The sequence below is a fragment of the Littorina saxatilis genome, linkage group LG1, assembly GCF_037325665.1.
Source record: "Littorina saxatilis isolate snail1 linkage group LG1, US_GU_Lsax_2.0, whole genome shotgun sequence".
Taxonomy (NCBI): domain Eukaryota; kingdom Metazoa; phylum Mollusca; class Gastropoda; order Littorinimorpha; family Littorinidae; genus Littorina; species Littorina saxatilis.
In genome coordinates this window covers 103,457,403-103,473,533 of record NC_090245.1, presented here as the reverse complement: position 1 = coordinate 103,473,533, position 16,131 = coordinate 103,457,403, and the positions used below count along the sequence as shown (strand labels likewise).

The window sequence follows — 16,131 nt, the reverse complement described above, 5'->3', positions numbered from 1 at the left end:
TCTCTCCTTTACTGGTAAATTCTGACTGTTTTTTTTTCCCTTGTGCATTATACAGATGTGAATGAACAAAATAAAAATGACAAACGCAAATAAAATCTAGTCTGCTCAACCATCTTTTTCTACATTGACATTGTATGTACAGCTGTATTAGCAAGATCATACCATACATCTGAAATTACGATACGATTTCACTGTATCCACTTTTGTCACTTGATTCAGTCATTTGCATTCACACATGTTATCTGCCCATGCAGCTCAAGATATGTCCAGTGGAAATGCAGTAATCAGTCAACATTAGAATGCGTAACATAAAACTCGACCATGGTGGTGTTTTTAGTCTCGGCAATGTGTATTGAAATGTAATTGGGTGCACAGATTTAATTTGTTTCTATTCATGTAATTTGAGCAGAGATGACGGGCGCTGTGGCGTGGTGGTAAGACGTTGGCCTCCAAAGCGGAAGGTCGAGGGTTCGAATCCCGGCCGCGGCCGCCTGGTGGGTTAACCCCTTGACTTCCGGAACTATTTGAGGATATTGGTAAAAAAAGAGTGTTTTGATTTGAGAGTGCATAAAAACTGTCAGGATAACAGTAGGGGAAAGAAACATATATGTATGTGTAGGTATATGATTGGAGATTCCAATAATACCACAAATTACTCAAAAGGGGCAGACAATGTTTTACGCAAGGGGCGGATAATCCAATTTATTCAGTTTATTAGTGAAAATATAGACAAAATGCTATTTTATGCTTGTAAATATTAAAAATATCCAGTCAAAACTAATGTAGACATTTTTATTGGCCTTTTGTCAGCATAGTTGAATGATTTTAGTTTTGAGATATGCCTTATTCATTTTTATTTTTTTGCAACAGGTTAGCCATAATATGAGATTTTTGACGATATTTCTAAAAATAGAGTGTGTTGAATTGAGATTGCATAAAAACTGTTAGGACAACAGTAGAGGAAAGAAACATCTATGTATAGAATACTCACGTGGAAATGTTGGATCTTCCTGACGAGAATTATCAACTGTGTCGGTTCTTTTCCTACCTGTCCCACCCCTCCCACCCCTGCCTTGTCCCCTTCTGCCACGCCCCCTTCCACGCGACGTGGATGGTTGTACAAAATCATCATTATCACTCTCACTTTCGTCACTTTCAATTTCCCTTTCATTTTGAACAATGTCTCCCTCGCCTCCCACCACATTTTCATCTTCACTTTCATCTCCATTGCCGGGAATATCCATCAAAATACGAACAGCTTCCTCAACAGTATAGCGCCGATTCGCCATGTTAGAGAATCGAACCAAAGATGTCCAGAAAAACGCAATAAAATCCGTCAAAATCAATCGAATTCACTCAAAACAGCACCCACATGGAGGCAGACATCTTGGCTATCGAAAACGAGGCAACTGCGGACTCTCGGTTGTTTCCCCTGAGTAACAGGGCGTCCGACTGCTGTGAGGGTCCGACCGCGCTTAAATGCGCGGTCGGAAGCGAAAGGCTTAAGTGTGGAGATTTTTCCGATCTCCCAGGTCAACTTATGTGCAGACCTGCTAGTGGCTTATCCCCCTTCGTGTGTACACGCAAGCACAAGACCAAGTGCGCACGAAAAAGATCCTGTAATCCATGTCAGAGTTCGGTGGGTTATAGAAACACGAAAATACCCAGCATGCTTCCTCCGAAAGCGGCGTATGGCTGCCTAAATGGCGGGGTAAAAACGGTCATACACGTAAAATTCCACTCGTGCAAAAACACGAGTGTACATGGGAGTTTCAGCCCACGAACGCAGAAGAAGAAGAGCAGAGATAGTATTGAACAAATACAAAAATCCAGTTTAAAATAAATGCCAGTTTTTCTGTGTGAGGTTGGCCAAAACTGCTTTCCTAATAGCCAAATTCCAAATATAACTGTCTGGTTTGTATAAGAGTGAATACCCTTTCTTTTACTTGGACAAATATTGGAGGGGCCAATTGCTAGCGAGGGGTGTGTCTGTGGACAGGAGCACAAGTGAATTTATTTGTCCGAGAAAAAGCAAGGGTATTCACTCTTTCACAACCTATACAAACCTGACAGAGTTATTTTCGAACATCGTCTATTGATAATGTATACTCGAGACACAACTTGGGTTGCTTGGGACTACAATCTATTGTGTGAACTATGGTATTCAAGCCGATGCCAAGAGCAATAAGGAACACATCACTCACATTATCTCTGACGCCACCAACAATCCATCAAAATCACCTCTTTCTAAGATAATTCAACATAGAGTTCACTTTCTTGGTTGGGCTTTTATTATTGTTCCTTTGATGCATTGACCTGCTCTCCCCAGAAGCTACGTTGTGTTTCTGTATTGCAATTTCTGCTGCTATTTCTCTCTGAATCTCTGGAGGCAGTTCAGAAAACACATCAGGAGCAACACCTTTTGGGACAGACAGTTTGGAACTGGTAAATGAGTGTACACCTGAAGAAGTGCTATTTGTCAAGTTTTTTGCACCACTTTTGTTTGCTACTTGAGAAGAGAAAGATGGTACACTGGCAAATGTTTCTGAACTTGTACCTGCACTGTCATCCCCTCTGGAAGCTATTTGTTCAGTGTCTGAAGTCTTGGAAGGAGAACTTCCATCCACAGTTCTTGGTGGAAATGGATAGGATTTTGAATTGCAGGCAGCTGCTGCCAATGATTTCTTGTTCTGCAGATCTTCTTCTACAGAGGACTTCTCTTCCAGACTAATTCTGGTCACTGCTGAGGCGTAATATAAACTGTGTCTTACTTCCTCAGTGTCTACTCCAGATTTGTCTGGCGATAAGGCTGATTTACCCTCCTTTGATTTTGGGGGACTGAAGATGGGTTTCTTCTGGCTTGAAAAGAAACCATGACCGGCAGGCAGGCGTTTAACTTTTGTGGAGTTGGTGCTTCTCTCATTTTCTTGAGCAGGAGGTACAACAGCTGAAGTGGCAGGTTTACTGGACGCGTTACTGCAGGCCATTCTTGGTCCTCGAACTCTTTGAAGAATTTCTTGTTGGATTTCTGAAGGTAACTGTGCAAACACATCCGGGTCCACATCAGGTGGGAGTGTTAAGTTTTCGCTTGTACCTGCAAACTCAGCCTCTTGATTTTTATTGTCTGATTTGAGTGAATTTTGTGCTTTAGGTTCTGGGCTACTCGTGTTGTTTGTCCCCAGGCATTCTACGATCGTATCTCCAGAAACCTTTTGCTTCTTGGTGAAGAAACTGGCAACACTGTTGGGATGTTTTCTCTTTGGGTTGCTTGGGGTTGCACTACCCGCAGCCACGGTCTCTCCTTTGCCCACAGCCATTTTTGTTCCAAGAGAAGAACCTTCTTCAGAACTTTTCAAATGAAGTTGTGACACTGGTGAAACACTGCCTGGTGTGCCAAAGAAAGTTGTGATGTTGTTGTTGGCCGTTTCCTCCAGTTTGGCAAAAGCAACATTAATCAACTTGAGGCGACAGAGTTCTGTGGTGTCCACCGTCTTGTGAAATAGGGACATCGCCATGGGAACCAGCTGATCTTTTGCAGCATCCAGGCGACCTAGACATAAAAATTAATAACTTTAACTTTCTTGATTTTAGTATCATGAATGAACCAATGAGACTTGACTTTGACTTGATCAGTAGTTTTAGGCCTGTGAGGGCCTGTTCAGTGATGAGGAAGCAAAGTTTTTATGAATACTAATTCTTATTTGTTTACGTATATTCGTTAAATTTCTTACAACAGCTAACTATAAACTTGCTTGAAAGGTGAAGCTTTAATGAAAATTAAACACTTGAAAGAGAATAAATAAATCAGGACTGCACATACCTTTAAGAATCTTGGTGGCAGTACTCGGCGGCAGGTTACACTGTCTACTCTCACGATGGAAGGAGCTATTCTCGTCACCAGCTTTGCGAACAGACAATCGCAATGTGTGGGGTGTGCGACCATCTTCTTGGACTCTGTGAAGAAAAATAAACACATTTAGTTGATGATAACAAAATCATATCTCAGTTGCACAGATAAGACACAGTGGAACCTCCCTTTTAAGACCTTTAAAAATAATAATAATAATTACGAGAATTTATAACGCGCACATATCTTACCTCAAGGCGGGAAAGTTGGGTCTTAAAAAGGAGGGAGTCTTAAAATAGAGATAAATTTACAGAGGTTATGAAGAGAAAGTCTGAGAAAACATGGTCTTAAAAGGGAGGGATTCTTAAATTGGGTGGTCTTAAGAGGGGGGTTCCACTGTACCAGTGAAGCTATGCAGTGTTGTCTTCTTCTGTGCTCAGGATTCCGGCTTCTCAAAGCTTGCCCAGCTCTGGGTAAATACCCAATCACACAGAGAAGAACTAACTTAATATTCCGTTCTTTCTCCCATGAACACACATTCACAATGAGAAAGAAAGTGATAACTGACCTTGGAAGAAGGCTTGTGAAGAGCCTTGAAATTCGTGAACGAGCATCATCTTCACTGCTACAACGGCGGAAGGAATCCTCCACACTTAACATCTGAAAAAACCCAATTATACTCATTAAAATCTGAAAGAAATTCTGTTTTAAATGCACACAAAAATCCACATGTGTTTCTGTGCAGTTTTTGAAAGTTCCAAAATACATATGTCGACAACAAAAACATATAAAACATGCAGGATTGTTCAGATGCAAAAAAGAAAATAAATACCCTCAGCAGAGAACTCAATTGGAGGTTAGCTCCCACGTTGCAGTACAGACACTCGTAGAGTAGATCCTTATAGTTAAGTTCAGGAGATGCTATCCAAAGAAATACAAACGTACCTGGCCACACACGAATAGCCAACCAAGCGAGCAACACACCTGAGGTCTGCTGTAGGTGACGACTGGGCTATCATCAACACCAAAGGACAGCTGACGCATGGTCGTTGCCATAGCAACTCCAAACTCCTCTTCCAGTTGTGAGAGAGGGAACCGCTGAAGGTCTGTCACGCTAACCACACCCATTGTTTTCAGCCGGTTCTTTGTCGCCCAGCCAACACCTGTACAATTGACAGAAAAGGTGAACAAATCTGTAGAATGAATTAGGAAAGGATGTCTGGGAGAGGCTTGTAGTTGCACTGTAAGTTTGAATACTAAAGGGACACAAACATAAATTCTCTCATCAAATTAAGAATATTGTTACATGCATGTTTGAAATTCCTCTGTAATAATTGTATGCATTTGTCTGTGTGAGTACGATCGCACAGCCACACATGTGGTGATGACCATAGTACAACATTGAAATGTAAACACACAACACACTGCTCCCTGACTCTCACACACACACACACACACCATATTTTCAGGACTACAAGGCCCTTCGTTGTTAAAGGGCGTAAACCCCACTTTTAAGGTTAAAATGAGAAAAATCCACACAAAAAAGTACTTCCACTGTATTGGCTGTGAGTCAAAGGAAGAATACAGAGTGTAATAATTTTTGCTCACCACGTGTGGTGAGAGATCAAAGCCACAGCATTGTAATTGCTGGTTGGTCTTGTGACCTCGGGTCAATGACTCATACTTTTCAGCCGAGACCAGCTGCCTGCCCTAGTTTACAGACACTGACCTTCGGACCCTGGGTCAATAACCAAGTTTTCAACTATGAGACCACACATCTTACAGCGATGTCCCTTACTAGATGAGGAACGAAAAGAAGTGTGGCCGTCACCAACTCCCTTGCAGACCAAACTATACGGCAGTCGACAGGAGTTGGAGAAAACGACAACATTTATCACCAGTGCTGGACTGATTGTGTAACCTCTGCGAACGCCAAGAAGAAGAAGAAGAACTATGAGACCGAGCCTTTGATGTCCGAGTGGAAACGTTGCAATGGTCATATAGTGGAAGAAATATGCATACCACTAGAGAGGGAGTGTTATGTTTCTTTGTATAAGGATGTGGGTAGGTTTGTATTCTTTTCTATCCATAAACAAGGCAATGCCGGTCAATAGGGAGCAGGGGTTAAAGTTCAGGAACAAATGTGCACCTTATAGTTATACCGTTTTAGTCCCGAAAGTATGATAAATACAAAAAGCCGTCAAGGCAGTCTCACCAGGTATGCAATGAGCGCGGTCAAGACCAGTCACCAGCGCCAGACCATGACGGGGGAGAATTGTGGTCTGTTGGTTAGGCTTGTGCACACCCCCAACCAGTTTGGCCAGCAGTTTGTTGTGAGCAATTCCAGCACAGCACGTGATACCCAGCTCTATCTTCAGGGCTGACCTGATGTCGGCAGCAATCTGAGAGCCAACTGCCAGGCGGTAGTGACATCCACATGGACAGGAGATGACTGTCGCTGGTTCCGAGTCATCATCTGGTAAAGCAAAAGTAAAATGACGAAAGAACTAAATTTTTAAACAAGCCGCATGTATAATACCGATGCACAGATTACATGGTGTCCAGCTTTTTGTTAAGACAATCCATGTTAGCACTTCTGATGATCGAGTTAAGAACTACTGTCAACTCACTGTGTTACTGGCCGTCTTTGCTCATCGCTACAAATACCAGAGCAAGCTTTGAAGAAAACCCAGAAAAAGCTTTCATCTCAAAGCAAAATTAGTACCACTTGCAAACAGCAGAATTTGTGGGCAATCACGCTTCTTCAGATTTTGTACACGGCTGAACTTTGTTTCATGACAATTGTCAGGCACTACAGAAATCCGTCAAGGCAAAGAAGTCTAACCAACAAAACAATACAGTGGAACCCCTTTTAAGACCTCCCCAAATCTTAGAAAATCTGTCTAAAAAAGGTGATAGTCTCACAATAGGGGTCATTTTACAGAAGTTAAGAACAGAAAGTCTGAGAAAACAAGGTCTTAAAAAGGTGATAGTCTCACAATGGGGGTAATTTTACAGAGGTTAAGAACAGAAAGTCTGAGAAAACAAGGTCTAAAAAAGGTGATAGTCTCACAATGGGGGTAATTTTACAGAGGTTAAAAACAGAAAGTCTGAGAAAAAAAGGTCTTAAAAAGGTGATAGTCTCACAATGGGGGTCATTTTACAGAGGTTAAGAACAGAAAGTCTGAGAAAACAAGGTCTTAAAAAGGTGATATTCTCACAATGGGGGTAATTTGACAGAGGTTAAGAACAGAAAGTCTGAGAAAACATGGTCTTAAAAAGGTGATATTCTCACAATAGGGGTCATTTTACAGAGGTTAAAAACAGAAAGTCTGAGAAAACAAGGTCTTAAAAAGGAGGTGGTCTGAAACTGGGGGGTCTTAAAAGGGGGGTTCCATTGTACCAACGTACTTGGCGGTGAGTACTGATGGCCGACAACTTCAGGTGTTGCCGTGTTGCCGCGGATCCTTTGATCCACCATCTCCGTCACATCCAGGTAATTCTCATCAAAACCCAGTCGTTCTACATTAGGAGTGTACTTCATCATGAACTCTGAAAATCAGAAGAACAAATACTTGGAGAAATTTCACTAACAGAACCTTACTAGTGTGTTTCAGGTAGAACAAATGTGAATTTTACTTTGTTTGACAGGAATTATATATCAAATAACCAAAGGGAAGTAAGCGCTTTAAATGCATACGACATGTGTAATGGAGTAAGTGAGTTATACGGAACCAATCTCCTGGCACCTCACCTGAGAGAATAACAAGCATTGAAATGAACAAATGACTTTCATCCTCAAACCAAAGAAATTCTGGAGAAAGAATTGTGAAAATGTGTGTGTGTGTGGGGGGAGAAGGGGAGGAACCCCTTGTGGTTAAAACCCCAAAAGGTGTTAATCAAAAAGGATATTTTTTCCTCGCTCAGAAGGTAGCTCATAAATCTCATGAACACAAGTGTTTCTCTCGCACACAGCCAGACAGACACAGAGAACTACTCCATACCAGATATTTTGTATGACATTTCCCTGTAGTGGGTGAGGTCTTCCCCACTGACCAGAACTAGTTCAGGGCACTTTTTCTTCGCTTCATTGATTCCCATCAGTTTGGTCACGCCCCTTGCTCTGGCCGGGTAGTTGCATGTCACCACCAGGTATTTCTGCTGAATACCTGTCACAAAATCACACTGAAGTCAGGGGTTATCACCACATTGCAGTAGAGAAAGTATTACAGTACAGTGGAACCGCAATTTAAAGGTACTGAACTTGTCAAATCCAGGTGCACGGATCCCCTGGGGCTTTTAGTCATACCTCAGGCAGCTATCCGTTAGAAGAACTACCAAGTTTCATTGACTTGAACCCAAAGAGTCAAGAACTGCGATTTTTTTACGAATTAATTTCGTACTCGGACCCGGCTGGTCTTGGCCTATTTTTGGATCTAAATTTAGATCAGGTAGATCACCACATGCACATCATGCACAACTGAAAAGACACGTCACTAGCAAACTATGTCAGACGTCATCATGAGTTTGTGTAAAACAAAATGGAGGCCGGAATCACTCAGTTGAATCGAACTCCGACCAAACACCACGTAATAACTAGGTTAATTTATGCACTCGCGTGAACCAGAAACTGTCGAGCTTCACAGATGTCGTCGTTGGGTAGTTTTGGGTTTGTTTTACTACCATAGGAGGATTTTTGAACTGTAAATGCACTCAGCTGCAACAAAAACGCAAAACGAAGGCTGTGAGCTGCACTGTGCCTTTAAGACTTCCTCCCTTAACCTTCGCCAGACTGCGCCTTTGACTACACGCGGAAGACGGCGTGGGTCCGTGTAGACCCATGATTCTCAAAGAAGCAAAAACGTGCATATACCCCTTCACCGACGGTGTGGGTCTACTTGGACCCATGACTCTCAAAGAAGCAAAACTTATGTTTACCCCTTCATAGACGGTGTGGGTCCAACCCCATCTTTTTTACAGTGACATGTACCAGAATTGACCTGTTGCTTTGTTTTGTTTTTTGGACCTAGTTTAAAATAATTTTAAAAAAAGAAAGTAGTTTGGGTGCCTGAAGCATTTTTTAAATTGCATAGAAAAATTCCAAATAGTTAATGAGATATCGGCATTTAAAGACCCTTCTGGGTCCATATGGACCTACAACGTCCGGCAAAGATTAAAGACACTGTCTTCTCAGACTTTCTGTTCGTAACCTGTGTAAATTTATCCCCATTGTAAAATTACCCCCATTGTAAAATTACCCCCATTGTAAATTTACCCCCATTGTAAAATTACCCCCCTTGTAAGACTCTCTCCTTTTGAAGACCCAATTTTCTAAGATTTTTGGAGGTCTTGATAGGGAGGTTCCACCGTAGTACCTGTAATGAAAGGACATTCTTAGGACCAACCAATGCCAACCAAGTGTCCTGATATTACAGGTGGACTGTCATGACAGGTATAATAGGGCACTGATAGTAGATGAAGGGACAACAGAAAGTATCCTCTTTCAGAAGTGGTCTGTCGTCAGAGGGGCCACATAATGCAGGTACCATTGTGTTTTACAGTGGAGCCTGCTTACAAGATATTTTTCTTGGAATAAACTTTTGGAGATTTTCTTAACTCATTGTCTCCCAGGTGCGGATATATCCATACCCACTCATATGGCTCTATCTGACCAGGTACGGATATATCCGCTCAGACTGTTAGCTTCAGTCGCTTCCTCTAACGTCGATGTAACGCCTGCATTTCAGCATGTTGATACACAGTTACTACCCAGTTACTACAATTCTGAGTGATCTGCTGCAGCACACCTGGTCTCGGCTAAAAACACTTGGTCAACATAGGTAAGGTAGAAAGTGTTAATCGCAAAACTAATTCCGACTTCCTTGCCATGTGATGTTGACTTCCTTGCCATATTAATACGTCCGGGAAGGAGAAAGGGAGCTACTGGGGAGAAACATTGGATGAAACAGTTGTGAGAACTTAACGTTGTACAGTGGAACCCCCTTTTAAGACCCCCCAATTTAAGACTCCCTCCCTTTTAAGACCTTGTTTTCTCAGACTTTCTGTTCATAACCTCTGTAAATTTACCCCCATTTTAAGACCCCCTCCTTTTTAAGACCTGTTTTTTTTCATATTTTTGGAAGTCTTAAAAGGGGGGTTCCACTGTACTAACAGTAAAAGTGCTTCTCTAAGGTCTGACATGCCGGTGTCACGAACTGAAAACTCTGCCTGAACAATCCTTCTCATTGCGGTCAATGCGCATGCGCTAATATGGGGAGATTAATCAGGTCGTGAACAACCTAACCCTAACCCTTACCCTAACCGGCTAATCCTAACCCTAATGGTTCATTCGGTCAAAGGGTCGCATTTTTTAAGTCCAAGATTGGCGCATGCGCATTGACCGCAATGAGAAGGATTGTTCAGCAGAGGTTTCAGTTGGTGACACCGGTCGATGATTGAGACCTATTTGCCATTTCACACAGGTAGTCTGACTACAACAAGGAGGCCTACTTCTCACAGTAAAATAATACTTGTTACTGGAACTACAGGGTTATAAGATGGACTTACATTTGTCTCCAAATTAGCCTTAAAAAAACACCACAAGGGGGCGCTTCACACGGGGCGACTCAGGTGGTGCTGTGGTTATAAATATCAAAATCGTATTAGTATATGTATTTCTAATGCTAATAATGTTGTAGAGTTCCGTTCTCTTCATGTTCATGCGCCGCCACTGTAATCTTTCAGATTTGAGATAATTAATTTGATTTGATTTGATTTGATAACATTTTCAAAAACTTTCAAAAGTTGTAACTTGTACTTGTTGTAGGCAGTCCTTGTCCTTGACGTTACCTAAATTCCCACCAAAATGACCCCACATTTTTGTAAGTAGGTTTTGGCGATATGTGATCAGCCGCCAATGGTAAGAGACATCCCAGAACTAGGAACTGGAACCAGAAAAAGTATGACATGCTTTTGAAAAGACAGCAATAAAACTTACCCAGAGGAATGTCTCTGAGGGCTGGGTTGTGTATCATTTCCACCTGGGCATAGAAGCAGTCTATGTCTATCTGTATGATGGTCCTTGGATGATCAAGCTTAAAACTTGCTGGATCTACACAAAAAGAAGGTATATTTTATTGGGAGTGATAGCCAATAAATCTTAACATTCAATTCAATACAACTTTATTATTTGAATGTAAGACAAATAGTATTTTTTTCAACATCATAAACATCGCAGACACATAATTATCCCTATCATGAACTCTTGCGTTTTCATTTTCAACAGTTCACTTGACTAAACTTGGTCATATATCCTTTACAATTTTGTGGCGTTCTTTCTTTAATTTAAATTTTTCTTTCTTCCAAAAACAAAGAGACAGCTGCCCAAGCTCATTCATTGATTCATTCGCTCGGTTTCCTGACGTGTGGACGTAAACTGATTCTATCAAGATAAGTGTTGTGTGAATATTTGTTTGTCTGTTCACTTAAAAGACCGTTGGGTCGAAATATCTGTGAATGTATCGTTTTGTCAATAACAAATGTTCCAACAACCTACCTTTCTTGTTTTTTTATTTTTTTATTTTTTTATTTTTTACCAAAGCTTATACCTCAATGACTTTCATGACGTTGAAACAGCCAGATAAAAAAAAATTCTCTCTCTCTCTCTTCCTCCTCTCTCTTTCTCACTCACACAGTGACAACCAAAGACACATTCCTGCTGACATTGTAAGGACTGAAGTCACCATTAATGCAGAAGTCGGGTGCATTCCCTGTTTTCAGGAAAAACGCCTACAGGAAATGCACACGCTTTTGGTCCACTCAGACTCCGTCTGCACCATTAACACAATTAGTTTCAGCACCACATACTTTTGTTGACTGGGGATCTGTGCAGTCCAGGCTGTACTTTGCTAGAGTCCAGCAACGGGTCATCCACAGGCCTTGACCACTCCTCCTCCTCTTCATCTTCCGTTGTACCTCCCCTTGGTATCATGATGAAATGGTCCAGGTCATCCTCCTCTTCCATCTCACATGTGATGTTGCACAGGTCTGAAAAACATCACTTACAAGTTACATTACAGTTATTACAGTGTTCTAGATGATCAAACGTGTAGCAAAGGCCTGTACGCGTACATGTAGATATTGCGTCACCCATGACTCACTTTTTTCTCCAATCTTCCAAATCATACGCAAGTTTTGCTCCCACCAAGACTGCAGATCTTGGCAAACGCGTGACGTAAAAACTAGATTTGATGACGTTACCCGTACACGTGCTAAAAAGTGCCATATCTAGATCTTGCTATTGTAAATTCAAAGACCTATATCAGAAAGTGTGATACATATGGGCCAGTGGCACTGGGTCTGACTGTGAGTCAGTGCATGTGTGTTTGTGATTTGCATACATGTGTATATTTTGATGTGGCAGCTAGTAAGTGTGCACATGTGTGAGTGTGAAAGAGAGAAAGATATGTTTCAATAATGTTTTCATGCGTATGTGTGTGCGTGTGTGTGTGTCTGTGTGTGTCATTGTATGTGTATCTATTTCAAGTTGTATTGACTTTTTTGTTTAATGTCTGGACTGAAGGCAATGTTGTAGCGCCAATGTACATTGTAAAATACTGCTATGATTGCATCTGGAATGTATCGCTCACAGTTATACTTATAGTGAAACTGTCCTAAAAATAAAGGCTGGTTATAGAACTTTTTCTTCTTCTTCTTCTGCGTTCAGGGGCTGAAACTCCCACGCTCACTCGTGTTTTTGCACGAGTGGATTTTTAAGTGTATGACCGTTTTTACCCCGCCATGTAGGCAGCCATACGCTGCTTTCGGAGGAAGTTATAGAACTACTCAGTGGACTTTTTTTTCTAATTAACGGAGACACACGCATATTGATTCACACACACACATACACACACACACAGTGACCCACACACACATGCAGTGACACACACACACACACACACACACACAGTAACACATACACACACAGTGACACAAACACACAATAACACACACACAGTGACACACACACACACAGTGACACCAGGGACCTATATTAGGTCTATGGTGACACGCATACACAGTGACACATACGCACAGTGACACACACACACACACACACACACAGTGACACACACACACTTATGTCATCATTTCAGCATAGTGGTATTACCAGTTGCATAACGTTAACACTAAACTGCCCAAAACAGTACACACACACTAAGGTCGTCATTTCAGCTTTGCATAACCGATAACGTAAACACTTCGTTAAACTGCCCAAAACAGTAGAAGCGAGAAAGCAAATAAAGAACCATCTTCAAACGTGCATTATAAAACCAAAATTAAAAGAAAGAACAACAGCATGCAGTGCATATAATTATATAAGACCTCACCGCCTTGATTTTATTAGCACATCTCAAAAACTGAGAAGGCAGAAGACTTCCCGCGACATGAATTTGTTCTGGGAGTTATCTACCCTGCTTAGGTGTAGGCCCAAAAATGCAGCCCACCATGAAAATTAATGTACTTGTGTGTTGTGTTGCGTTGTGTGTGTGTGTGTGTGCGCGTGTTCCTTTTTGGTTGCACCAGCAGCTCTTGTGTTTATGCTGTACAGGCGTTCTTTAATTGCCTTGTTAGTATTATTTTATTTTTGAGCTGTATTTCAATGTTTTACATTTGCTCTGGAAAGAGATTTTTAACAAATCTCAGAAGAAAGTCTCTGCTGACTTTCAATTGTTTCTTTCACAACTTCTGATGTATGCATGTTATTTTCTGTGTATATTATGTTTCATGCTGGATTTCCAGCTGTGATCATTGTCGCCACACACACAGGCACACTCTAGCTCACCCACACACACACATGCGAATGCACTCACCCACACACCCACACACAAACAAATACACACACACATGCACACACACACACACACACACACACACACACACATGCACACACACACACATTCTTTCTTTTTTCAGATATTAATGCAAGTAAAAGGCAAACACATCATCAAGTTACATTAGAAGTTTTTCTCAGTAAAAAATAAACAAATTAAAAAATATTAAATATAATACCAACATATTGATTAGAACATTATCCACAGACTTGTTTGGACTGGACGGACATATTACAGAAAATACCCAAGATGAAAAAGTAAACAGCCATTTTAAAATTATTTTTGATTCCAATGTGTGACAACCAGTCACTTGTCATGAATAAAAAAACGAAATATATACGTTTGCAAATTTTAGACAAAGGCACACTTTTGAGTCAAACGCAAAAAACACAAATAAACAAACAAAACAAGTCAACATTTTCAGGATGTTCTCAAAAGTTAAAACAGTAAAGTTAAATTTATTGCAAAAAATTCAATGTCTCATGAATAAAGAATTTTTGAATGAGAAAGCTCTATCACAACCACAATTCAGGAATGCTTTGTATTTAAAGAATGCTGAGCAATCAATGAACTACCTTAACAAAATATACTTGGAATCAAAAACAAACAAGAAGTCTACCACTGATGTAACGAGGAAAAATACGGACAAAACCTTTATTGAATTTAGTAAAACTAATATCCGGAAACATTCCTTTTCTAACAGAGTTGCACCATCATGGAACACACACTGTCTCACTCTGATGTTGTTAAAACTGCACAAACTATTAACACTTTCAAAAATCTGCTGCACATACAAAAACTTATGACCGAGTCACATTATTTGTACGATAATTGATATTGAGTAAATACGACTGTGAGCATGTTATTATGATTGACCTGCAACAAATTTGATAATGAGATGGGACGCGAAAAAAAGCCGTGAGGCTTATGGATACCAATCCAGTCCCTAACCACTACTACTACTACTACTACTAACAGGCAAAGGAAATTATAAGGAAAAGGGAAAACCCAGAAATCAACAATACAAAAATGCCATTTAAGTAAACCGTTATCTCTTAACAATACACCAAAAGGTCATGTGGCCAGCACATACATGAAACATTTCTTTGAATTCAGAATTTCAAATGATGCACATCTAAAAGAAAAAAGTGACAATTTTGTCAGAAATTGCAATGGCGATATTGCATATCACTGCTTCCAGAGCAAGTGTACAAATACAATTCTTAGGACAAAAGTGTAAAAATATACTGACATAATAAAGGAGAAGAATTAAAGCAATAAACCAATACACTAAGAATAACTTTTTGTCCAAAAAGGAAACTTATTTACACAATACGAACAAATTTCTTGGATATGTGTGTCAGAATTGCAGAAATAACAAAGAATAGCTTACAAGCTTACAAAATGGACGGAATCAGATTCAAAGGCTACATGCAATGCTTGACAAAGGACGCATGGAAGGAATTTTCAAAACACAAAACCACATTCGAATGCTTATCACAGTTTTAGATGTAGACCAGTCAATTTCAGTTGTACAAATGCTGAAATAACAATTCAGGAGTGAGGCTAGGGGGGTCCATGAAAGTAAGTTTTTCCATAAATGTGACATCTAATACACCAATTTCTTTAAAAAGGTACGCATATAGTTTAATACTTTTCCATTAAAAAATATCATTAACATACCAAAAGCATCCATTAACGTCATCATATTAAAAAAAAGTTCACACAAATAATTTTATTTATTCATATAATTTTGCACATCTTTGAGTACATTCACAGGGAATAAGGGAGGGGGGGGTGGTGGGGGTTGGGGGATGGAAGTGTGCCAAGAGTAGATCAAATGTCTTTCAATACGCAGGTTCACCGTTTGCATTTGCTAGTTTTGCATCCACATTATAGCCAGCAGTTTGATTCATCATGTCCATTTCTTGCCAGCTTTGCGTCCAACTTAGCGAGCATTTTAGCTCGTGATGGCAATTTCACTTCTTGGATTTGCCTGTTTTGCGTCCGGACTTGCTGGCTTTCTGAGCCTCGCTTCCAGACTTTTTGGCCACTGCTGGTTCCTCTGGCTGTGGCTTGCTCGCGCCAACAATGGTGGCTTTCTCCAGGAGTTTTTCAATGCGGGAACGCTCTGCATTCAGTTTCTCAAGCTGGGTCTTGGCTGCGTTGAGGTTCTGCGTAGCTTCCTGTTGCTTCTTGGCGTGCAGTTCGCGCTCAGCCCCCTTGCTGCGTTCAGTCAGTTCCATTTCGGAGGTGAGGTCTTGTTCATGGGTACGTATCACGTCTCTGACCGATATCTGCTGCTGGCAGACTCGAGCAAAATCGCTACAGAGGTCGTCGTATTCATCCTGGGGACGGAAAAACATCAATGTCAGAAAAAAATATCAATCT

At 40.8% G+C, this 16,131-nt stretch overlaps 2 protein-coding genes across 3 annotated transcripts in view; both read right to left on the bottom strand.

Annotated features, from left to right (window-relative positions):
• LOC138948447 (DNA polymerase iota-like) lies at window positions 1–13,309 on the bottom strand. Of its 2 annotated transcripts, none has more exons than XM_070320005.1 (10): window positions 13,237–13,309; window positions 11,714–11,893; window positions 10,845–10,958; window positions 7,852–8,016; window positions 7,259–7,399; window positions 6,063–6,323; window positions 4,832–5,010; window positions 4,416–4,507; window positions 3,821–3,954; window positions 1–3,550 (listed from the first exon to the last, which is right to left on the bottom strand). In XM_070320005.1, exons 2-10 carry the CDS (start codon window positions 11,868–11,870, stop codon window positions 2,238–2,240), a joined length of 2,556 nt encoding a protein of 851 aa, XP_070176106.1. In that variant the 5' UTR covers window positions 11,871–11,893; window positions 13,237–13,309; the 3' UTR covers window positions 1–2,237. The 2 variants fall into 2 exon arrangements, with proteins under 2 accessions (XP_070176106.1, XP_070176097.1); XM_070319996.1 differs by lacking the exon at window positions 13,237–13,309 and adding an exon at window positions 13,017–13,097.
• Window positions 13,310–13,855: 546 nt separating this feature from the next.
• LOC138958004 (uncharacterized) overlaps window positions 13,856–16,131 on the bottom strand; it is a 292,556-nt gene continuing 290,280 nt past the window's right edge. The window contains exon 122 of the mRNA XM_070329034.1: window positions 13,856–16,088. Within this exon, the coding sequence (XP_070185135.1) occupies window positions 15,720–16,088 (369 nt within the window). The 3' untranslated portion in view covers window positions 13,856–15,719. The remainder of the gene's footprint in view (window positions 16,089–16,131) is intronic.